Source organism: Misgurnus anguillicaudatus, chromosome 16, assembly GCF_027580225.2.
Source record: "Misgurnus anguillicaudatus chromosome 16, ASM2758022v2, whole genome shotgun sequence".
Lineage (NCBI taxonomy): Eukaryota > Metazoa > Chordata > Actinopteri > Cypriniformes > Cobitidae > Misgurnus > Misgurnus anguillicaudatus.
In genome coordinates, this window is record NC_073352.2 from 28,731,319 (window position 1) to 28,758,050 (window position 26,732).

The 26,732-nt window shown below is 39.3% G+C and overlaps 1 protein-coding gene across 18 annotated transcripts in view; it reads right to left on the reverse strand.

Moving 5' to 3' along the window:
* Positions 1-26,732, reverse strand: part of LOC129421800 (protocadherin gamma-A4) — a 138,338-nt gene that overhangs the window by 52,141 nt on the left and 59,465 nt on the right. Inside the window, exon 1 of one of the 18 annotated variants that reach the window (XM_055177369.2) lies at positions 22,558-25,040. The exons of 11 other annotated variants lie outside the window; for them this stretch is intronic. In XM_055177369.2, the coding sequence (XP_055033344.2) occupies positions 22,558-24,999 (2,442 nt within the window). In that variant the 5' untranslated portion in view covers positions 25,000-25,040. Of the gene's footprint in view, positions 1-40; positions 2,861-3,950; positions 6,705-7,599; positions 10,656-11,762; positions 14,395-15,955; positions 18,537-19,554; positions 22,299-22,557; positions 25,041-26,732 lie in introns of those variants that run through there. 6 more of the 18 variants (XM_073854451.1, XM_073854457.1, XM_073854456.1 and 3 more) reach the window with 6 other exon arrangements.

The window sequence follows — 26,732 nt, forward strand, 5'->3', positions numbered from 1 at the left end:
TTACTTGCTGAACAGATAAGCTTTAAAAAAAGATTCTCACCTGATCGTCAAAATCTTCACTAATCAGTTTCTTATTCTGCGCATGTGTGATTGTCTGTGTTCCACTGGTGTCCAGACTAATGATGCTCTCACTGCAAGGTCTGAAATATTTCAGATCACTCTTTCTGGAGTCTGTGGTTCTGCAAACATCATAATTGTACACGTGCTGTAAAGTTCCTGTGCCCCCAACGTCTGCGTAAAGGGGCGGATAATACGGAATAACTGGAAGATTCGCTCCAGATTTGTAAAACATCCGCTCGCGTCTCCATCTGTAACATTTAACGGATAGTATGGCGATAATAGACACGATAAAAAGAAACGAAACTACAGCCAAAGCCAAAATTAGATAAAAAGTCAGGTTGTCGTTGTATTCCTTGTCCAGCGTAAAGTCAGTAAACTCCGAGATCACTTCAGGGAAGCTGTCCGCAACTGCTACATTAACAATAACTGTAGCTGAACGAGAGGGCTGCCCGTTGTCCTCCACAACAACAGTGAGTCTTTGTTTCACAGCATCTTTATCTGTCACTTGGCGTACAGTTCTTATTTCTCCATTCTGTAAGCCCACTTCAAACAGCGCCCTGTCTGTGGCTTTCTGCAGTTTATATGAGAGCCAGGCATTCTGTCCAGAGTCCACATCAACAGCGACCACTTTAGTGACAAGATAACCCACATCTGCCGAACGAGACACTATTTCAGCCACCACAGAACCACCAGACTGGACCGGATACAGAACCTGAGGCGCGTTGTCATTCTGGTCCTGAATTATTATTTTCACGCTCACATTGCTGCTGAGAGGAGGTGAGCCTCCAGCTTGGGCTTTTACGCGGAACTGAAAATCTTTGATCTGCTCGTAATCAAAAGATCGCACTGCGTGTATGACTCCACTATCAGCACTGACGGACACTAACGAGGAGACGGGCACTCCGTTAACAGAGGAGTCCTCCAGCATGTAAGACACGCGAGCATTTTGGTTAAAATCTGCGTCTCTGGCTCTGACTGTGAAGATAGAAAGACCCGGTGAGTTGTTTTCTTGGACAAAGGCCTCATAAGAGCTTTTCTCAAATACAGGTGCGTTGTCATTCACATCTGATATCTGTATAAAGAGAGTGACGCTGCTGGATAGAGGGGGCACGCCCTCATCAGCGCACGTCACACTGATATTATACTGAGACTCACTCTCTCGATCTAAATCACTGTCTGTTACTAAACTAAAGAAATTATTCGCCGTTGAGGTCAATGTAAAAGGGATGTTAACATTAACTGAGCACTGAACTTTTGCATTTTCACCGGAATCTGGATCGTGGACATTTAAAATAGTCAATACAGTGCCCACTTTTGAGTCTTCAGAAAGTGCGCTTGGTTTAGACATTACATTAATAACTGGCTTGTTATCATTTACATCGATTACATCAACAATAACTTGGCAAGTGTCAGAGTGACGACCAGGGTCTCTCGCTTGAACATCAATTTGATAATGCTTAACACGTTCATAGTCGATATCGCCAGATAACCTTAACACTCCCTCATTTCTATCTATTTCAAAGAGATTACTGGTCACACCTGATGACTTTAATATATGATATTCGATTTTACCATTTTGTCCTTGGTCAGCATCAGACGCTTTCACAGTAGTTAAAATCGTACCTTTAGGTGAATTTTCTGCAACGCTGGATTTATAAACAGGCAGAAAGCAAACTGGCGCGTTATCATCTGCGTCCTCAACAGTGATTATAATCGTCATTGTGCCAGACATCTGTGGGTCTCCTCCGTCCACAGCAGTAAGTACAAGTGAAAGATGCTCTTGTTTCTCATGGTCGAGAGGTTTTTGTAAAATCATTTGAACATTTTTGGAACCATCCGTCATATCTTGTGTTTTTAATACAAAATGATCTGCGGGCTGTAAGGAGTAACTCTGTACACCGTTTATACCGACATCATCATCCACTGCCCTCTCTAACACAAATTTAGATCCAGATGGTAACGATTCACTAATATCAAAATTCATTTCCTTAACTGTAAAAACTGGTGAATTGTCATTAACGTCTACAATCTCAACTGTAACGCTATAAAATTCAATTGGATTTTCCAAAGTAATCTGTAGATGTAGTGCGCAAGGCGTTGTCTGTCCGCATAGCACCTCTCGGTCTATTCTCTCTTTGATAAGGAGGACTCCTCTGTCTTTATTCAGCTCGATGTATTCCGTGCTGTCTCCTGTATAAATTCGGGCTTTGCCAGATTTCAGTCTCTTTAAATCTAAACCCAAATCCTGCGCTATGTTACCGACTAAAGAGCCTTTCGACATTTCCTCAGGAATGGAGTAACTGACCTGCCCGAGAGCTGAACTGAGAGAGAGAAACCAAATAAACAGCAGTACTTGCCGCGCCATTGTTCTGTCCGACACTTCTACGAGATGAGAGGAAACGATGTTTAATCCATTGAATACTAGTCAAAAAGACTAAAGTTGACACATACATAGACCTAAGCAAATTAAAACAGAGATTTTTATCCCAAATAAAATAAAACAGCGAAAATATGCATCACTGTTTTCTCTGTCCTCTTCAGACTGTACGTTCAGCTTTCGTCTGTCTTATATTATGGGGATGATGGGGGTGGAACTGCTGCAGATCTGCTCTTTAAAATGTGATACGCTGACCAACAGCGGCACTACGAGTCAAGTCAGATGAACTACAGATATATATTCAAATAGATCCACTTATCAATCACAACAATTATCTAAAATAAAAATTATAAAGTATTCTCAAATAAAAAACACACGTCTATGCCAGTTCAAATTTGCATGTGTTCTTGACTAATCAGGGAAGAAAAACAAATAATTAACAATAAATAAATAAATGCAATCCTTATGTATGACTGAGCAACGAGAGTGGGTAGAGGATCTCGAAGAGATTAAATAGGGATAATGAATAACAGCCTGCAGAACTCATGACTGCATTCAGGACCATGGCCAGCGACGCTGAAAAAAGTGCTGAAATATTTTACCCGACAAGCACAAATAAAAGAGACCCAAAAATATTTAATTATAACAACTACGCAATTCGTGGGTCGCAATAAACAACCAAATAAATAAATGTAAATAGCGTTTAAAGTGTAAATGTTTCTAAAGTCAATAAACACAATACAGGAATTGCAAAAGGGACACCAACGACACCAAACGCTACAAACTGCTGTCTACTAGACGCCAGACTAGACATACATCTAAACTGCAATGTTTAAATATCACATAAATTTTTTTATTAAACATAAAAACAGTATTAGTAAAAATTAGTTCACGTCTAAGTTTAAATTGTAAACAAGCGGATCACAACAACGAATCCATGAAAAACTTACTTAATTGAAAATGAGGGACTAAAACACAAAAGCTTTAATCAAAGTTAAAATCTAAAACAAATTTAAAGGGCATTCAACCTTGGTCATTAAAAAGAAGAGATTTAATCTGGATTTTAACACCCTCTAGTCGTTTTGTAAACAAAAATACAGCACCCGTGTAACAATAAAAGTGGTTTGGGTAACGATGTCATTGAATTTTAGATTTTTTTCCTCCGATTTTTAAACTACTGGTGCTTGAGGTTGGAATTAGAATCCCAAACAACAAAGCAAAGAAATTTTGAGAAAACAAAACATAAAATTACACAAAAAAGGAACGTTGTGCTATGGACACTCAAAAACTATTAAGAAATCCGCGTTGAGTGACACAAAAAGCGTAAAATCGTGTCCATGAACACGAAAAAATAAATGAAATATTATACCACGACATGCCTTGAGAATGTTGGTGGTAACTGCCTGTAAAAAGTGCGATCCCTTTGACAACGCTTGCACACCAAGAAAAGCCAACTTTTAAAATCGTAGAAGATTAGTCTGCTTCACAGATTCACAAAAAAATTCACTCTTACCTGATCATCAGGATTCTCAATGATCACTTTCTCTCTCTGCGTATGCGTGAGTGTCTGTGTTCCACTGGTGTCCAGACTAATGATGCTCTCACTGCAAGGTCTGAAATATTTCAGATCACTCTTTCTGGAGTCTGTTGTTCTGCAAACATCATAATTGTACACGTGCTGTAAAGTTCCTGTGCCCCCAACGTCTGCGTAAAGGGGCGGATAATACGGAATAACTGGAAGATTCGCTCCAGATTTGTAAAACATCCGCTCGCGTCTCCATCTGTAGCATTTAACGGATAGTATGGCGATAATAGACACAATAAAAAGAAACGAAACTACAGCCAAAGCCAAAATTAGATAAAAAGTCAGGTTGTCGTTGTATTCCTTGTCCTGCGTAAAGTCAATAAACTCCGAGATCACTTCAGGGAAGCTGTCCGCAACTGCTACATTAACAATAACTGTAGCTGAACGAGAGGGCTGCCCGTTGTCCTCCACAACAACAGTAAGTCTTTGTTTCACAGCATCTTTATCTGTCACTGGACGTACAGTTCTTATTTCTCCATTCTGTAAGCCCACTTCAAACAGCGCCCTGTCCGTGTTTTTTTGCAGTTTATATGAGAGCCATGCATTCTGTCCAGAGTCCACATCAACAGCGACCACTTTAGTCACCAGATAACCCACATCTGCCGAACGAGGCACTATTTCAGCCACCACAGAGCCACCAGACTGGACCGGGTACAGAACCTGGGGCGCGTTATCATTCTGGTCCTGAATTATTACTTTTACGCTCACGTTGCTGCTGAGAGGAGGTGAGCCTCCATCTTGCGCCTTTACGCGAAAGTGAAAATCTTTTATCTGCTCGTAATCGAAAGATCGCACTGCGTGTATGACTCCACTATCAGCACTAACGGACACTAATGAGGACACGGGGACACCGTTAACCGAGGAGTCATCCAGTATGTAAGACACGCGAGCATTCTGGTTAAAATCTGCGTCTCTGGCTCTGACTGTGAAGATGGAAAGACCCGGTGAGTTGTTTTCTTGAACAAAGGCCTCATAAGAGCTTTTCTCAAAGGCAGGTGCGTTATCATTCACATCTGATATCTGTAAAGAGAGAGTGACGCTGCTGGAAAGAGACGGCACGCCCTCATCAGCGCACATCACACTAATATTATACTGAGACTCTCTCTCGCGATCCAAGTCGCCATCGGTGACCAAACTGAAAAAATTTGTATTAGTTGACGTCAGTGTAAAAGGAATATTTTCGTTTACAGAACATTGTATTTTTCCATTTTCTCCTGCATCTGGATCCTGCACGTTTATTACAGTTACAACTGTGCCAGAAGAGTTTTCTGATATGGTGGATAATTTAGATATTACATTTATGAGCGGTTTATTATCATTTACATCAATCAAGTCTACGTCGATTTTAGAAGAATCAGTCAAACCTCCATCATCGGTAGCCTGTACATGAATTTGATAATGTTGCGCTTTCTCGTAATCTATAATCCCTGTTACTCTCACCTCTCCGTTTTCTTGGTTAATTTCAAACAATTCCCTGACAGCGTCGAGAGTATTTGTGATGAAATACTTTATTTTACCGTATGAGCCCTCGTCCATGTCAGAGGCACTCACTGTCGTTAAAACCGTACCTCTGAGAGCATTCTCCACGATAGTCGCCTTGTAAATTTTCTGCGTAAAAACAGGCGCGTTGTCATTAATATCTAATACAGTAATATGTATCTGCGCAGTACCAGATAACTGTGGATCACCTCCATCTATCGCTGTCAAAACCAGAGACAAATGTTCCTTCTTTTCACGGTCCAGCGGTTTCTGAAGAACCATTTCTACTATTTTACTACCGTCAGGCTGCGTCTGTAATTTTAATGCGAAATTATCAGTGGGTTTCAGCGAGTACGTCTGTAGGCCATTAATACCAACGTCCAAATCCATCGCCCTCTCTAAAGCAAATACTGCCCCGGTAACAGCTGACTCACTGATTCTGAATTTCATCTCATCCTTTTTAAAATACGGCGAATGATCATTTACATCTGTAACTTCGACAGTAACGGAATACAGCTCCATTGGATTTTCAAGAATAATCTGTAAATGTAGTGCGCAAGGCGTTGTCTGTCCGCATAGCGCTTCTCGGTCTATTCTCTCTTTGATAAGGAGGACTCCTCTCTCTTTATTCAGCTCGATGTATTCAGCGCTGTCTCCCGTATAAATTCGGGCTTTGCCAGATTTCAGTCTCTTTACATCTAAACCCAAATCCTGCGCTATGTTACCGACTAAAGAGCCTTTCGCCATTTCCTCAGGAATGGAGTAACTGACCTGCCCGAGTGCTGAACTAAGAGAAAGAAACCAAATAAACAGCAGTACTTGCCGCGCCATTGTTCTGTCCGACATTCTGCAGAAGAACAAGGAAGATGAAAACTGTGATAAAATGTACCAATCCAAAATGTGTGGAGAATAATCCGTATATGTCCAATGTATAAATAGCAAAACTAAAGCATGTAGATATAGAAAAATATTAAATTATTCATCTCCGTTATTGATGTTATCTCTCCTCCTTAAGACAGTGTGCTCAGCTTCAGCCTTTCTCTCTTATAATATTGAGATGATGGGGTGGAACTGCTGAAAATCTGCTCTCTAAACTGTGACACACTGACCAATAGCGGCACTTTGAGTCCATTCTGATGAACTACAGAAACAACTGAAAACAGTTGTATTTTTATGCATAAAATTCAAATCAGACGCGTGCGGTCGAAAAAACAAACAAACAATTAATTAAATAGTCATAAAATTAAAGTATCCATCAAGATCAATGGCAAATTCAATTGTTGCAAAATTAAATGTTTAAGAAGCACAATGTGTAAGTTACAATGTGCCTCAGTGGACGTTCTTCAATTATGATATTAATGTCACATATGTGTAGTTATTAAAATACAAATGTAAATAATCGGTGTCACCAGTACGAATAAATAAAACAAGACTTTTAAAAACTTCCAAAAACTAAATAAAATCTACACATAGCTGAAAAAACCTGGAAAGCAAAATGTCGAGTAAAGTACAATGCAACGCTAATAGCTGGATGAAAAACATGTTTCGAATGACTGTCTAAATAAAATATATTGATGTGATGCAAAGGGGGGCAGTACATAAGTATTTTACTTTCTACTTAAATTTATTTTTTGAAGTATTCTTATTTTATCAGTGTATTCGTATTTTCTTTTCTTTGGAAAACATACATTCCAAAGCATATTATCAAAAATTTTACTCCACTACATTTCCTAAATACAAGTTTTGTTTTACATTTTAATATTTACTATAATAATAATAATAATAATAATAATAATAACAATAAACATCTATGTTTTTGCTTTTACTTAAGTAAAAAGTACTTTTGTACAGTAAGACAAACACTCTGATAAAGCACAGAGGCTTGGAAAATGTAACTAAAATACTTCAGTGCTGTCCACCTCTGAAAACCAACAAAAAGAAACACTGAACAATAAAATGAGTCTGGAGATTTGACCCTTTAGTCACAGCTTCAGAAACTTGGAAAACACGCACAGACAGACGTACAACCTACAGAAATTGTAAAATAAAACCATGAAAAACTCTTCTAATCAAGAGAAAGAAATACAGTAAAGCTCACCTGATCATCAATATCTTCATTAATCAGTTTCTTATGTTGCGCATGCGTAAGTGTTTGTGTTCCACTGTTGTCCAGACTAATGATGCTCTCACTGTAAGGTCTGGCGTATTTCAGATCACTCTGTCTGGAGTCAGTGGTTCTGCAAACATCATAATTGTACACGTGCTGTAAAGTTCCTGTGCCACCTGCGTAAAGAGGCGGATAATACGGAATAACTGGAAGATTCGCTCCAGATTTGTAGAACATCCGCTCGCGTCTCCATCTGTAGCATTTTACCGACAGTATCGCGATGATAGACACGATAAAGAGAAACGAAACTACAGCCAAAGCCAACACTAGATAAAAAGTTAGGTTGTCGTTGTATTCCTTGTCGTGCGTAAAGTCGGTAAACTCCGAGAGCACTTCAGGGAAGCTGTCCGCCACCGCCACGTTAACATTGACTGTAGCTGAACGAGAGGGCTGCCCGTTGTCCTCCACTACAACAGTGAGTCTTTGTTTCACAGCATCTTTATCTGTCACTTGACGTACAGTTCTTATTTCTCCATTCTGTAAGCCCACTTCAAACAGCGCCCTGTCTGTGGCTTTCTGCAGTTTATATGAGAGCCATGCATTCTGTCCAGAGTCCACATCAACAGCGACCACTTTAGTGACCAGATAACCCACATCTGCCGAACGAGGCACTATTTCAGCCACCACAGAACCACCAGACTGGACCGGATACAGAACCTGAGGCGCGTTGTCATTCTGGTCCTGAATGATTATTTTCATGCTCACGTTGCTGCTGAGAGGAGGGGAGCCTCCATCTTGCGCTTTTACGCGAAAATGAAAATCTTTGATCTGCTCGTAATCAAAAGATCGCACTGCGTGTATGACTCCACTATCAGCACTGACGGACACTAAAGAGGAGACGGGGACTCCGTTAACAGAGGAGTCCTCCAGCATGTAAGACACGCGAGCATTCTGATTAAAATCTGCGTCTCTGGCACTGACTGTGAAGATGGAAAGACCCGGTGTGTTGTTTTCTAGAACAAAGGCCTCATAAGAGCTTTTCTCAAAGACAGGTGCGTTATCATTCACATCTGAAATCTGTAAAGAGAGAGTGACGCTGCTGGAGAGAGAGGGCACGCCCTCATCAGCGCACGTCACACTGATATTATACTGGGACTTTTTCTCGCGATCTAAATCACTGTCGGTTACTAAACTAAAGAAATTTGTTTTTGACAATTTCAGAGAAAATGGAATATTTTCGTTGATATAGCAATGAACTTTGCCATTTTCTCCTGAATCAGCATCCTGGACATTAATCATTGTAACAACCGTGTGGGACGGAGAATTTTCAGCTATCGTGCTTGTTTTGGATACGATGTCTATTACTGGTTTATTATCATTTACATCAAGTACGTCAATAGTGATCTTACAAGAATCAGTCAGACCACCGTGATCACTCGCTTGGACACGAATCTCATAGTTGCGAGCTTTTTCAAAGTCTATTATACCGACCACAGAAACTTGACCACTGTCTTTATTTATGTCGAATAAGTGTCGCACATTATCTTGCATGTTTACTATGGAATACTCTATTTTACCATTTATACCCTCGTCGGGATCAGTTGCGCTTACTGCTAACACAATATTTCCTTTAAGAGCATTTTCTGTCACAGTCGCTTTATACACAGACTGACTAAAAATAGGTGCGTTGTCGTTTGCATCTAAAACAGTAATGTGAATCTCTATACTCCCAGACAATTGAGGATCTCCGCCATCAACAGCAGTAAGCACTAATATTACATCCTGCTGTTTCTCACGGTCTAACGGCTTTTGCAAAACCATTTCAAGATTTTGCCCGTGTCCAGGCTGATTTTTAAATTTAAGGTTAAAATTATCAGAAGGGTTTAGTGTATAGCTTTGAATGCCGTTGATTCCAACATCAGAATCAATAGCAGGCCCTAACATAAATTTAGAACCCAAAATAGCCGATTCACTAATCCTAAAATTAATCCTACCCTTTTCAAAACTGGGAGCATTGTCGTTCACATCTATTATCTCAACAGTAATGCTATAAAAATCCATTGGATTTTCTAAAAGAATCTGTAGATGTAGTGCACAAGGCGTTGTCTGTCCGCATAGCGCCTCTCGGTCTATTCTCTCTTTGATAAGGAGGACTCCTCTGTCTTTATTCAGCTCGATGTATTCAGCACTGTCTCCTGTATAAATTCGGGCTTTGCCAGATTTCAGTCTCTTTAAATCTAAACCCAAATCCTGCGCTATGTTACCGACTAAAGAACCTTTCGACATTTCCTCAGGAATGGAGTAACTGACCTGCCCGAGAGCTGAACTGAGAGAGAGAAACCAAATTAACAGCAGTACTTGCCGCGCCATTGTTCTGTCCGACATTTCTACGAGATGAGAGGAAAATCCTTAAAATCCACTGGATATCAGTCAACGAGAATATCCACCCAATTAATTAAAGTAACCAAGACAGTGATTCTTATCGCAAAACCAAAAGCAAAAATGTTATTTTTATGTTCTCTATTCTCTGTTCTGTTCAGACTGTATGCTCAGCTTTCTTCTGTCTTATATTATGGGGATGATGGGGGTAGAACTGCTGCAGATCTGCTTTTTCAAATTTTATACGCTGACCAACAGCGGCACTATGAGTCCAGTCAGATGAACTACCAATATATTAAAATAGACCCACTTATAGTTTAATGTATACCACTGTGGTAAAGAATTGCAATAGTGTAGCTTCAGACAATAAAAGCCTAGAAACAAGATCTAAAAACAAAGTAACTGCATGAGTTTATGTAAACATACAGTAAAGTAAAAGATCACGTATAGATATACTTTTTATAAATAAAGATAATGAATAACATTTTGTTTCCATAAGCACTAATGGCTGCATTCAGGACCATGGCCAGCGACGCTAACAAAAGTGCTGAAATGTTTTACGTGACAAGCACAAATGAAAGAGCGACAAACATATTAAAGGAAGATAACTATGCAAATCGTCGGTAACAAAACATTTAAATAATATAAACAAATACATAGAAATATGTAATTTCTTTTTAAAGTTAATACACAACTAAATATTTTAAAACCAACAATAGTGGCGCGCGAAATGCATCCGTTTTAGTACCTGATAAATAATCTAATGTCTTCAAATTCAATAAAACGTATTAATTAATCATGAATTCAAATTTTTATTGCTAAACTAATACACGATTTGCTTTAAAGCCAAGGGAATGACGGAAAACGAAATCATAAGAAATCTAGAAATCTAACTTAATTTAAAATTAGGCACTACTGGCACGAAAACAGTGTCTCTCAATAGGCGTCCCGCTGGAGAAAAATGTTTATTTAAACATCAGGGACTGAATTACGGAACTTCGGTGCGTTCTTTCCAAACCGGGCGATCACAGTAAAGTTAGAACTAATGAATAAGGTCCAGAAACGATTTTTAACACTCTTAGATATTAGGAAAGTGAATAAATGCAGAATCTCTGAAATGCAGATTCCTTGAACATTTTTAAATCCTCCCTTAAAACCTACTTTTTAGGGTAGCATTTGGGTGAGATGTGATGCATGAGGTTTTAATTGCGATGTATTTTCATGGGTATAGGCTATATAATAGGATCTTCATTTTAAACTGTTTTTAATAATTCTTTTTCTGTTCTAATTTATTTCTATTTTTTTAACTTTATTGTTTATATTGCATTTTGTAATTTGCCTTATTATAATCATATTGTGTATCTCTGTTGACAGCTCATGTTATTTTGCTTATGTAAAGCGCGTTTACTGTTAAAGGCGTTATACAAAATAAAGTTATTATTATGATAAATCAAAACTTCTATATTTAGTCGTTCTTAATATAGAAATTAATATATACAGTACTACTGGCACGAATATATATAAAGTATCAAGAAACTAGAGCAACGGTGTAACCATGAAACGGTCTCACTATGACAAGATGAATGTAATTACATCAAACAAAGTGTAATCTACGAAATATGAAGTGTAATTTTCCAAACTATAGGAGGACAATCCAGTCGAAAATTATTGCGCACACCAGCATCAAACTTCAATTATAAAAAATATTAAACGCATTACCCAATTTCACTACGAAATAAACGCTTGCCCAATTTCACTAAAATATCCATTCTTACCTGGTCATCGATATCCCCAAAGCTCAGTTTTTCTCTCTGCGCATGCGTGAGTGTCTGTTTTCCACTGGTGTCTAGACTGATGATGCTCTCACTGCAAGGTCTGGCATATTTCAGATCACTCTGTCTGGAGTCAGTTGTTCTGCAAACATCATAATTGTACACGTGCTGTAAAGTTCCTGTGCCCCCTACGTCTGCGTAAAGGGGCGGGTAATACGGAATAACTGGAAGATTCGCTCCAGATTTGTAAAACATCCGCTCACGTCTCCATCTGTAGCATTTGACGGACAGAATGGCAATAATAGACACGATAAAGAGAAACGAAACTACAGCCAAAGCCAAGACTAGATAAAAAGTCAGGTTGTCGTTGTATTCCTTGGTGTGCGTAAAGTCGGTGAACTCCGAGAGCACTTCAGGGAAGCTGTCTGCTACCGCCACGTTAACATTGACTGTAGCTGAACGAGAGGGCTGCCCGTTGTCCTCCACAACAACAGTGAGTCTTTGTTTCACAGCATCTTTATCTGTCACTTGACGTACAGTTCTTATTTCTCCATTCTGTAAGCCCACTTCAAACAGCGCCCTGTCTGTGGCTTTCTGCAGTTTATATGAGAGCCATGCATTCTGTCCAGAGTCCACATCAACTGCGACCACTTTAGTGACCAGATAACCCACATCTGCTGAACGAGGCACTATTTCAGCCACCACGAAACCCCCAGACTGGACCGGATACAGAACCTGAGGCGCGTTGTCATTTTGATCCTGAATGATTATTTTCACGCTCACATTGCTGCTGAAAGGAGGTGAGCCTCCATCTTGCGCTTTTACGCGGAAATGGAAATCTTTGATCTGCTCGTAATCAAAAGATCGCACTGCGTGTATGACTCCACTATCAGCACTGACGGACACTAACGAGGAGACGGGGACACCGTTAACAGAGGAGTCCTCCAGTATGTAAGACACGCGAGCATTCTGGTTAAAATCTGCGTCTCTGGCTCGGACTGTGAAGATGGAAAGACCCGGTGAGTTGTTTTCTTGGACAAAGGCCTCATAAGAGCTTTTCTCAAATACAGGTGCGTTATCATTCACATCTGATATCTGTAAAGAGAGAGTGACGCTGCTGGATAGAGAAGGCACGCCCTCGTCAGCGCACGTCACACTGATATTATACTGAGACTCTCTCTCGCGATCTAAATCAGTGTCTGTTACTAAACTAAAGAAATTTGTTTTTATCAATTTCAGAGAAAATGGAATATTTTCATTGATATAGCAATGAACCTTGCCATTTTCTCCTGAATCAGCATCCTGGACATTAATCATTGTAACAACCGTGTCGGACGGAGAATTTTCAGCTATCATGCTTGTTTTGGAGACGATGTCTATTAATGGTTTATTATCATTTACATCAAGCACGTCCAAAATGATCTTACAAGAATCAGTCAGACCACCGTGATCACTCGCTTGAACACGAATCTCGTAGTTGCGAGATTTTTCAAAGTCTATTATACCGACCACAGAAACTTGACCATTGTCTTTATTTATGTCGAATAACTGTCGAACATTATCTTGCATATTTGCTATGGAATACTCTATTTTACCATTTATACCCTCGTCGGGATCAGTTGCGCTTACTACTGACACAATAGTGTCTTTAAGAGCATTTTCTGTCACCGTCGCTTTATACACAGACTGACTAAAAATAGGTGCGTTGTCGTTTGCATCTAAAACAGTAATGTGAACCTCTATACTCCCAGACAATTGAGGATCTCCGCCATCAACAGCAGTAAGCACTAATATTACATCCTGCTGTTTCTCACGGTCTAATGGCTTTTGTAAAACCATTTCAACATTTTGCCCGTGTCCAGGCTGTTTTTTATATTTAAGGTTAAAATTGTCAGACGGATTAAGTGTATAGCTTTGAAGGCTGTTGATTCCAACATCAGAATCAATAGCAGGCTCTAACATAAATTTAGACCCCAAAATAGCAGATTCACTGATCCTAAAATTAATCCTACCCTTTTCAAAACTGGGAGCATTGTCGTTCACATCTATTATCTCAACAGTAATGCTATAAAAACCCATAGGATTTTCTAAAATAATCTGTAGATGTAGTGCGCAAGGCGTTGTCTGTCCGCATAACGCTTCTCGGTCTATTCTCTCTTTGATAAGGAGGACTCCTCTGTCTTTATTCAGCTCGATGTATTCAGCATTGTCTCCTGTATAAATTCGGGCTTTGCCAGATTTCAGTCTCTTTAAATCTAAACCCAAATCCTGCGCTATGTTACCGACTAAAGAACCTTTCGACATTTCCTCAGGAATGGAGTAACTGACCTGCCCGAGAGCTGAACTGAGAGAGAGAAACCGAATAAACAGCAGTACTTGCCGCGCCATTGTTCTGTCCGACATTTCTACGAGATGAGAGGAAAATCCTTTAAATCCACTGGATATGAGTCAACGAGAATATACATCCAGCCAAGGAATTAAAGACGGTGATTTTTATCGCAAAACCAAAGCAAAAATGCTTATTTGTATGGTATCTATTCTCTGTTCTGTTTAGACTGTATGCTCAGCTTTCTTCTGTCTTATTTTATGGGGATGATGGGGGTGGAACTGCTGCAGATCTGCTTTTTCAAATTTGATACGCTGACCAACAGCGGCACTATGAGTCCAGTCAGATGAACTACAAATGTATTAAAATAGATCCACTTATAGTTTAATGTATACCACTGTGGTAAAGAATTGCAATAGTGTAGCTTCAGACAATAAAAGTCTAGAAACAAGATCTAAAAACAAAATAACTGCATGAGTTTATGTAAACATACAGTAAAGTAAAAGATCACGTATAGAGATACTTTTTATACATTAAGATAATGAATAACAGTTTGTTTCCATAAGCACTAATGGCTGCATTCAGGACCATGGACAGCGACGCTAACAAAAGTGCTGAAATGTTTTAACTGACAAGCACAAACGAAAGAGCCACAAACATATTAAAGGAAGATAACTATGCAAATCTTCGATAACAAAACATTCAAATAATGTAAATAAATAAACAAATAGAAATATGTAATTTATTTTTAAAGTTAATAAACAAATACATATTTTAAAACCAACAATTGTGGGGCGCGATGCTTCAGATTATTTATCAGGTGCTAAAATGGATGTCTTCATGTTTAATACGTTTTATTGAAGTTGAATTCTCATTTTAATTGATAAACTAATACACGGTTTGCTTTAAAGCTAAGAGACTGAGAAACGAAACCACAAGAAATCTAACTTAATTTAAAATTAGGCACTATTGGCACGAAAACAGGGTCTCTCGCTGCTCCCCATTCAATAGGCGGCCCGCGGGAGAAAAATGTTTAGTTGAACTTGCACGCACTTAAAAGCGAGAGACCGCATTTTAGACAATCCGCGCACACAAAATCTATTTTACGTCTCCCTCGGCTTCATTTAAATTGTATTTACAGCATTTATCATGTGGACTAATTATTTATATTTTTGTTTTATCCTGGAAACCACAAACACATATGTGCAGCCACACCGTGTATATTTAATTTAAACATCAGGGACTGAATTCCAGAACTTCTGTGCGTTCTTCCCAAAGCACCGTGGCGATCACAGTAAAGCTAGAACAAGTAAATACGAAAACGATCTTTAACACTCTTAGATATTAAGAAGAGAATAAATGCAGAATCATTGAAATGAAGAATCATTTAACATTTTTAAATCCTCCCTTAAAATTAACTTTTTTACGGTAGCATCGTAGCATTTGGGTGAGAGGTGATGCATGAGGTTTAATTTGCGATGAATTTTCATGGGTATATTATAGGATCTTCATTTTGAACTGTTTTTTAATTATTCTTTTTCTGTCCTAATTTATTTTTATTTTTTAACTTTATTGTTTATTTGGCATTTTGTAATTTGCATTATAATTCTCATATTGTGCATTCCTGTTAACACCGTTTTTAATATTCCTTTTTAAGGCGTTATACAAAATAAAGTTAAACACACACACACACACACACACACACACACACACACACACACACACACACACACACACACATATATACAAGCAACGATGTAACCATGAAACGGTCTCACTAATTATTGCGCATACCAGCATCAGACTTAAATTATAAAAAATAACAAAAAATCAGTCGCTTACCCAATTTCACTAAAATGTCCATTCTTACCTGTTCATCGATATCCTCAAAGCTCAGTTTTTCTTTCTGCGCATGCGTGAGTGTCTGTTTTCCACTGGTATCTAGACTGATGATGCTCTCACTGCAAGGTCTGGCATATTTCAGATCACTCTTTCTGGAGTCTGTTGTTCTGCAAACATCATAATTGTACACGTGTTGTAAAGTTCCTGTGCCTCCTACGTCTGCGTAAAGGGGCGGATAATACGGAATAACTGGAAGATTTGCTCCAGATTTGTAAAACATCCGCTCACGTTTCCATCTGTAGCATTTGACGGACAGAATTGCGATAATAGACACGATAAAGAGAAACGAGACTACAGCTAAAGCCAAGACTAGATAAAAAGTCAGGTTGTCGTTGTATTCCTTGTCGTGCGTAAAGTCGGTGAACTCCGAGAGCACTTCAGGGAAGCTGTCCGCCACTGCCACGTTAACATTGACTGTAGCTGAACGAGAGGGTTGCCCGTTGTCCTCCACTACAACAGTGAGTCTTTGTTTCACAGCATCTTTATCTGTCACTTGACGTACAGTTCTTATTTCTCCATTCTGTAAGCCCACTTCAAACAGCGCCCTGTCTGTGGCTTTCTGTAGTTTATATGAGAGCCATGCATTCTGTCCAGAGTCCACATCAACAGCGACCACTTTAGTGACCAGATAACCCACATCTGCCGAACGAGGCACTATTTCAGCCACCACAGAACCACCAGACTGGACCGGATACAGAACCTGAGGCGCGTTGTCATTCTGGTCCTGAATGATTATTTTCACGCTCACATTGCTGCTGAGAGGAGGGGAGCCTCCATCTTGCGCTTTTACACGAAACTGAAAATCTTTGATCTGCTCGTAATCGAAAGATCGCACTGCATGTATGACTCCACTATCAGCACTGACGGACACTAAAGAGGAGACGGGAACTCCATTAACAGAGGAGTCCTCCAGTATGTAAGACACGCGAGCATTCTGATTAAAATCTGCGTCTCTGGCACTGACTGTGAAGATGGAAAGACCCGGTGTGTTGTTTTCTAGAACAAAGGCCTCATAAGAACTTTTCTCAAAGACAGGAGCGTTATCATTCACATCTGATATCTGTAAAGAGAGAGTGATGCTGCTGGAGAGAGAGGGCATGCCCTCGTCGGCGCACGTCACGCTGATGTTAAATTCAGACTCTCTCTCTCGATCTAAATCACCATCTGTTACTAAGCTAAAGAAATGATTTGTTGTTGACTTCAATGTGAAAGGAACATTATCATTAATAGAGCACTGGACCTTTCCATTCTCTCCAGAATCCGGGTCTTGGGAATTCAACATAGTCACTACGGTGCCTACTTTTGAGTCTTCAGAAAGAGCGCTTGGTTTTGACATTATATTAATAACTGGCTTGTTATCATTTACATCGATTACATCAACAATCACTTTGCAAGTGTCAGAGTGACGACCAGGGTCTCTCGCTTGAACGTCAATTTGATAATGCTTAACACGTTCATAGTCGATATCGCCAGATAACCTTAACACTCCCTCATGTCTGTCTATTTCAAATATATTACTAGTCCCTCCGGAGGATTTTGTGATATAATATTCAACTCTACCATTTTGTCCTTGGTCAGCATCAGACGCTTTAACAGTAGTTAAAATCGTACCTTTTGGTGAATTTTCTGCAACGCTGGTTTTATAAACAGGCAAAAAGCAAACTGGCGCGTTATCATTTGCGTCCTCAACAGTGATTATAATCGTCATTGTGCCAGACATCTGTGGGTCTCCTCCGTCCACAGCAGTAAGTACAAGTGAAATACGTTCTTGCTTCTCACGGTCGAGGGGTTTTTGTAGAATCAATTCCACATTTTTTGAACCATCCGGCATATCTTGTGTTTTTAATACAAAATGATCTGCGGGATGCAATAAATAGCCCTGTACTGTATTTATACCAACGTCATTATCTGCAGCTGTTTCCAAAACAAATTTTGATCCAGTTGGAGACAATTCGCTAATATCAAATGTTGTTTCTTTTACAGAGAACATTGGTGGATTATCATTAACGTCTACAATTTCAACTGTAACACTATAAAACTCCATAGGATTTTCCAAAGTAATCTGTAAATGTAGTGCGCAAGGCGTTGTCTGCCCGCATAGCGTCTCTCGGTCTATTCTCTCTTTGATAAGGAGGACTCCTCTGTCTTTATTCAGCTCGATGTATTCCGTGCTGTCTCCTGTATAAATTCGGGCTTTGCCAGATTTTAGTCTCTTTACATCTAAACCCAAATCCTGCGCTATGTTACTGACTAAAGAGCCTTTCGCCATTTCCTCAGGAATGGAGTAACTGACCTGCCCGAGAGCTGAACTGAGAGAAAGAAACCAAATAAACAGCAGTACTTGCCGCGCCATTGTTCTGTCCGACATAGCTGATGAGAGGAAAATCCTTTATATCCACTGAATATCAGTCAAATAGAATAAATACGTACATCCACCCACCAAAGGAAGTAAAGAAATCGATTATTTTCGGAAAATAACAAAACAAAAATGCTTATTTTATGATCACTGTTCTCTGTCTTCTTCAGACTGTATGTTCAGCTTTCGTCTGACTTATATTATGAAGATGATGGGGGTGGAACTGCAGCAGATCTGCTCTTTAAATTGTCATACGCTGACCAACAGCGGCCCTATGAGTCCAGTCAGATGAACTACAAATATATTCAAATAGATAAATATATAGTTTAAATTATACGACTGTATGAAGAAATGCAATTGTGTAGCTTCGGCACAATAAAATATCTAAAACGAAAAATAATCACATGTAGGCTACTTATGTAAAAACAGCAACAACAACAACAACAATAAAGTAGAAAAACTCGAAGAGATGCTCTATCAAATAGGAATTATGAATAATAGTCTGCAGAAGAACTCATGACTGCATTCAGGACCATGGTCAGCGACGCTAACATAATGCTGAAATCTTTTACCTGACAAGCACAGATAAAAACCCCCCAAATATATTTAATGCTTTAACTACACATGTTGTTGGTAAAACATGTAAATAATAAAAAAAGTAAATAGATAAAAATATGTACATTATTTTAAAATTTGATTTTAAATTTTTAAATTTGATAAACCACTAAGTCGTCCAATAGGGCAACGATAAAAACGTGACGCGCGAAATACTTTGAATTTTCCAAAAAAGCTGATTAAAACATGATTTTCTTTGAAGTCAAGAGAAGTACCGAGAAACAAAACCAGGCACTAAAATCTGAACCTTTAAAGCTTAAGTTTAACTTTCAAAATCTAAAACAACGAACAGACAATTAAAGTAAACTCTCTGAAATTAAAAGAGAATAAATCGTGAATTCTCCGTTTAGTAGTGTTTCCTCATAAAACTAGCAACGATGTAACCATGAAAACTACAGCCTTACTATGATATCAGCAAGTATTTATAACTGCATTTAAAACAAGAAATGTTTAGGGTGTGTATGAAAGAGAGTACATTTCGAAACTATTATTGGAGGACAATCATGTAGTCAGTTTTTGCGCACACAAGCACCAGACAATAATGATAAAAAATATTTTTGGCTGCTTCCCAAATTAACTAAAATGTCTATTCTTACCTGGCCAACAGGATCATCAAAGCTCAGCTTCTCTCTCTGCGCACGCGTGAGTGTCTGTGTTCCAGGTGTGTCCAGACTAATTATGCTCTCACTGCAAGGTCTGACATATTTCAGATCACTCTTTCTGGAGTCAGTGGTTCTGCAAACATCATAATTGTACACGTGCTGTAAAGTTCCTGTGCCTCCTACGTCTGCGTAAAGGGGCGGATAATACGGAATAACTGGAAGATTTGCTCCAGATTTGTAAAACATACGCTCGCGTCTCCATCTGTAGCATTTCACCGATAATATGGCGATGATTGACACGATGAAAAGAAACGAAACTACAGCCAAAGCCAAGACTAGATAAAAAGTCAGGTTGTCGTTGTATTCCTTGTCGTGCGTAAAGTCGGTGAACTCCGAGAGCACTTCAGGGAAGCTGTCCGCCACCGCCACGTTAACATTGACTGTAGCTGAACGAGAGGGCTGCCCGTTGTCCTCCACTACAACAGTGAGTCTTTGTTTCACAGCATCTTTATCTGTCACTTGCCGGACAGTTCTTATTTCTCCATTCTGTAAGCCCACTTCAAACAGCGCCCTGTCTGTGGCTTTCTGCAGTTTATATGAGAGCCATGCATTCTGTCCAGAGTCCACATCAACAGCGACCACTTTAGTGACCAGATAACCCACATCTGCCGAACGAGGCACTATTTCAGCCACCACAGAGCCACCAGACTGGACCGGATACAGAACCTGAGGCGCGTTGTCATTCTGGTCCTGAATTGTTATTTTCACACTTACATTGCTGCTGAGAGGAGGTGAGCCTCCATCTTGCGCTTTTACAACGAAATCTACCTGTTTAATTTGCTCATAGTCAAATGAACGCACTGCGTGTAACAGTCCATTTTCTGAGTTTATCGAGACGTAGGAAGAAATCGGCGTTCCCCCAAAATGTGCATCTTCTAAAAAATACGAAACCCTGGAGTTCTGATTCCAGTCCAAATCTCTCGCTTTCACGCTGCATATGGAAAAACCTTGAGGGTTATTTTCAGGGACATATGCAGAATAACTCTTTTGTTCGAAAACTGGCGCATTATCATTGACGTCAGAAACTTTAAGGCGTAGCGTAGTTGAGCTCGTCAGCGCAGGCGAACCAGAATCTGTCGCAATGATGGTTAAATTATATTCTGACTGCATTTCACGGTCAAGAAAGGAGTCGGTAATCAAATTATAATAATTTGAGAGCGATGATTTGATACTGAAAGGAATATTTTTATCAATAGAGCACGCGACCTGGCCATTCCTTCCCGAGTCCAAGTCTTTAACATAAATTATAGCAACAGTAGTACTTGGGGGAGAATCTTCTGATACAGGGCTCGAGAGAGACATTACGTTTATTGCAGGTGCATTGTCATTTATGTCATTTACTTCGATTATAAGTTTGCTAGTACTAGTCAAACCACCTTGGTCTTTAGCCTTAACTCTAATTTCAAACCGTTTATCTTTCTCAAAATCAACATCACCTAAAACTGTTACTTCTCCAGTGACACCATCAATGTTAAACATGTCTTTGAATTGTTCTTTTATATCAGAAAACGAATAAAGTATTTGGCCATTTGTACCACTGTCCGCGTCTGTAGCATTTACGGTAATTAAAAGAGTACCTTTCTGGGCATTTTCCATGACAGATGCTTTATAAACCGTCTGGTTAAATACGGGTGCGTTGTCATTCGCATCTAACACTGTAACGTCTATATTAACAGAGCCAGATCTTTGCGGATTTCCGCCATCTACAGCCATCAGTTTCAGAGACAGAAAAGGCTGTCTTTCTCTGTCTAACGCTTTATCAAGGACCATCTCAACATATCTGCTGCCGTCCGGATTTGAATTTTGTTTAAGAACAAAATAATCATTTCGCGTGAGAATATAATTTTGTAAAGAATTTAGTTCCACATCAGGATCATACGCCCTTTCTAATGCAAAACTTGAACCAATAGCCGCAGATTCGCTTATTTCAAACCTAATGTGTTTTTTTTCGAACACCGGAGAATTATCGTTAACATCAATGATTTCGACAGTAATCTGGTGCAGCTCCATTGGATTCTCTAGAATAATCTCGAAGCTGAAGCTGCATGGTGTGGTGTCGCCGCAAAGCTGCTCTCGGTCTATTCTCTCACTCACGACTAGAATCCCTTTGTCTGTTTTAAGTTCTGCGTACTGGGTGCTGTCTCCGGTCACAATACGCGCTCGACCCAAACGAAGCCTTTTCAAATCGAGCCCGAGATCTTGTGCAACATTACCGATGAGCGAGCCTTTGGTCAGCTCTTCAGGGATGGAGTACCGGATTTGAGAGATGGCAAAAGGAAAGTAGCACGAAATGAAAATTAATACCTGCCACTGCGGTCGGAAAAGACCATACCACCGAGCGCATCCATATCGAAAAAAATCCTGAACATCCATGTTGATTAGAAAGCAATTTCAACACAAATATTCCAGTATTCTAAAGATAAAGAAATCAAATGCAATAATCCAACAATTCTTCTATTCTTCTGAATGAGGGAAGGGTAGCAATTGTCACTCTCTCATCAACCCGAAAGGAATGAAACATGAGTCAGAGCACGCATTGTTGGGGAGTGGCTATAAGATTGACTGAGAGACAAGCACAGTGCAAAGAAGTATTTAACTGACCAATAGCGGCCCTTGGAGTCGAAAAATGGAATCAACACAAAGGCAGCATTTGATAAAATTATAGAATTTCTTTAAATAATTACTAATATTATAGACATGAAAGAAACCACTACAGTGAAAACATTTTTTCGTGATCTTAAAAATATTTGAATCTGAAAATGTATGCCAAGAAAACTAAAATGTTATTATTATTATTTATAACTGGATGCTTTTAGTAACAACGTAATTTCCATAGTTACAATTATGCTATGTATATTTATGATTAGTTTACTATTATTTAAGATGAGTAAGGTAATTTTTAACGCTAGGAAGGAATTTTTTTAACGAGAAACTCACCTCTATTGGAGAGTCCTGATCTTCCGGTATGTCTTTATTGCTTGGCGCGCACTGCATCGTTCCTGTAGAACTGGGGTCCACTATCAGCACGCCCTGACTTGCGGGTCTGACAAACTTACAGTCACTCCTTCTTGAATCTGTCGTTCTGTAAACCTCATAATTGTATGCGTGTTGAAGTGTTCCTGTGCCTAACGTGTCCGCGTAACGCGGTGGATAGTAAGGAATAACTGGGAGATTGGACTTGTAATACAAGCGAGATTGCCTCCATCTGTAGATTTTAATAGATAATATGACGACTAAACATGTTATAAAAAGAAATGAAACTGCAGCCAAAGCCAAGACTAGATAAAAAGTCATGTTGTCGTTGTATTCCTTGTCGTGCGTAAAGTCGGTGAATTCTGAGAGCACTTCAGGGAAGCTGTCTGCTACCGCCACGTTAACATTAACTGTAGCTGAACGAGAGGGCTGTCCGTTGTCCTCCACTACAACAGTAAGTCTTTGTTTCACGGCATCTTTATCTGTCACTTGGCGTAAAGTTCTTATTTCTCCATTCTGTAAGCCCACTTCAAACAGCGCCCTGTCTGTGGCTTTCTGCAGTTTATATGAGAGCCATGCATTCTGTCCAGAGTCCACATCAACAGCGACCACTTTAGTGACCAGATAACCAACATCTGCAGAACGAGGCACTATTTCAGCCACCACGGAACCACCAGACTGAACTGGATACAGAACTTGAGGCGCGTTGTCATTCTGATCTTGGATGAAAATGTTCACGGTTACGTTACTACAAAGTGGAGGAGAGCCGCCGTCCTGCGCTTTGATAGTTATTTTAAAGTTTTTTATTTGTTCATAATCAAAAGAGCGGACTGCGTGTACAACCCCACTTTCAGTGTTAACTGAAACGTAAGTTCCTACAGGAGACCCGATGAGATCACTTTCTTCTAGAATGTAAGAAATCCGCGCATTCTGATTTTCGTCCGGGTCGTGAGCTCTGATTTTAATAATAGAAACGCCGGGTGAATTATTCTCTAACAAAAATGAATTATAAACACTGTTCTGGAAAATTGGAGAATTATCATTAACATCGGTTACCTTCACATTTAACACTTTCCTGCTTATTAGAGGAGGCCTTCCGGAATCAGAGGCGGTGACTGTGATGTTGTACTCTGACACCATTTCACGATCTAAAACAACATTTGTGACTAAAGAGTAATAATTCCTTAAAGTTGATTTTATAGTAAAAGCTTCAGACCCTTCGATAAAACAACTGACTTTGCCATTATCATCAGCGTCTGAGTCCTTAACATTAATTATTGCAATAGTGGTGTCGGGTGGAGCATCTTCTGACACTGTGTTTGAAAAAGACATTATATTAATGAGAGGTGCATTGTCGTTTATATCAATGACCTCTAATACGATTTTACTCGAATCGGTCAGTCCACCCTGATCCCGCGCCTCGACTGTAAGCTCAAATTTAGTATCTTTTTCATGATCAATTTCTCCTACAACAGAAACTATGCCAGTGTCGCCGTCAATATCAAATAATTGTGCAGCGGTTCCTTTTTGTTTATAGAAATTGTAGGTTACCTGTCCGTTTGAACCAGCGTCGGCATCGGTAGCATTAACAGTAGTAATGTATGTGCCCCTCGGTGCATTTTCCATCACGGATGCTCTATACATCGTCTGGTTAAACTGCGGTGCGTTGTCATTCACATCTAACACAGTAACATCTATATTAACAGAGCCAGACCTCTGCGGGTTTCCGCCATCTACAGCCATCAGCTTCAGAGACAGATGAGGATGCATTTCCCTGTCTAACGTTTTCTGTAAAACCATTTCTGCGTATTTACTCCCATCTGGATTTGAGTGTTGTTTTAAAACAAAATGGTTATTTGGGGACAAAATGTAATTCTGCAGGGAGTTTACCCCTACATCATGATCATCTGCGCTCTCAAGCAGAAAGCGCGAGCCCAGAGTTGCGGATTCACTAATTTCGAATTTTAACTCTTTGTTTAGAAACGACGGCGCGTGATCATTTTCATCCAAAATTTCAATAGTAACCGGGTGTAGCTCCATTGGATTTTCTAGAATGATCTCGAAGCTGAAGCTGCATGGTGTGGTGTCGCCGCAAAGCTGCTCTCGGTCTATTCTCTCACTCACAACTAGAATCCCTTTGTCTGTTTTAAGATCTGCGTACTGAGTGCTGTCTCCGGTCACGATACGCGCTCGACCCAAACGAAGCCTTTTTAAATCGATCCCCAGATCCTGTGCAACGTTACCGATAAGTGAGCCTTTCTTCATCTCCTCAGGAATAGAATATCGTATTTGTCCGTTTGCCGCGTAACAATAACAAGAAACGAAAAAGAATAACTGCCACAGCATTTTCCATCTCAATGAACGTTGCGGTTCTTTCATCCAAAAGGCCAGTTGCACCATAATCATAAGAATAACAAACGGTATAACAAATTATTTTTGGTCTCTGTCTTTTTTTTTTCAAAAATTTTGTGTGGAAAAATAATATTTATAAAAATAATCGTGGTATTTCGATTTAAACGCCCTTAATAAAAACGACGAGCCAGCTTCTCTCCCACCCGTTAAATCACATCAGAATGAGAAGGGATAAAGGCTTGCGAACGACAAAACAGAATATAACACTTTCATTGATCAACAGCGGCCCTTGCTGTTCAGAAACTTCAACTCGTCAGAGAAGATCAGTGTAATTCCTTAAAAAGCTACAAAAATGTCAGCTCTAATCTAATATTTCAAATTTCATATAAGGCATGCGGGTGTTGATTAGTGCCCACCAGAACAGACCAATAATACAACAGAATAAAATATAGTTGATGAATACAATTAAAATTTAACAAATTTAACAAAATTATATCGCTGTTCATTCAAGATTTCATCGAGCAAGATAAAAACCAAACAAATAAAAATAATATAAATAAGCTAAAAATAAATAAAGGCCTTTTAAAAAAAATATTTCTGAAGTATTTATTTCCGTTCCCTTCTCGAAACAACAACACGATTCTCATGACAATTTCTACAAAGTAGCATCTCGTAGAAGACATTCAGTCACTTCTTTCCTGATTCATTGTCCGACAACGACTCTCACAGAACAAAAATGACTAGCAATCGAAACATTAACATTAACCATGGGACCATTACAAAAACAAATAGTCTGAATATTATAATATTATTAAGAATACACTTTTCATAATGTCCTTGCTTTTTGCTATTGTGATCATTAAGATAATACATCTTGCATAAAATGCCAGAAAGGAGTTCAGAAAAAATATTAGGAACACATGCACTTAGAAAAAATTTCGATAAGACTGAATCCAGTGATTTAAGAGCAAATAAGCAACAATACATGATGCTTTAGGAAGCATAAAACAGCGTCTTCAGAACCATGGACAGCACTTTAGCATTACCCGTTCAAATGCCTTGGTTTCACAAAAAAAATTATTTATTTATTTTAAACATATTTAAATGTTGTGTGCAACTATGTAATATATATTAGTTCAGACTCACCAGTGTGCTTGTTGGTTCATTGAAATACGATGTTCGCGCCTCCTTTGGAAGACTTTCGGTTCCACTTGCTTCAACACTTATCAGACTTTGACTGATGGGTCCGAAATACTTAATATCACTTTTCCCAGAGTCTGTGGTTCTGTAGACTTCGTAATTATGCACGTGCTGCAGAGTTCCTGTGCCTACAGAGTCTGCGTAACGAGGCGGATAATATGGAATAACCGGGAGATTAGACTGATAATAGCGAGATTGCCTCCATCTGTAGATTTTAATAGATAATATGACGACTAAACATGTTATAAAAAGAAATGAAACTGCAGCCAAGGCCAACACTAAATAAAAAGTCAGGTTGTCGTTGTATTCTTTTTCGTGCGCAAAGTCGGTGAATTCTGAGAGCACCTCAGGGAAGCTGTCGGCCACCGCCACGTTAACATTGACTGTAGCCGAACGAGAAGGCTGCCCGTTGTCCTCTACTACAACAGTGAGTCTTTGTTTCACAGCATCTTTATCTGTCACTTGACGTACAGTTCTTATTTCTCCATTCTGTAAGCCCACTTCGAACAGCGCTCTGTCTGTGGTTTTCTGCAGTTTATATGAGAGCCATGCATTCTGTCCAGAGTCCACATCAACAGCGACCACTT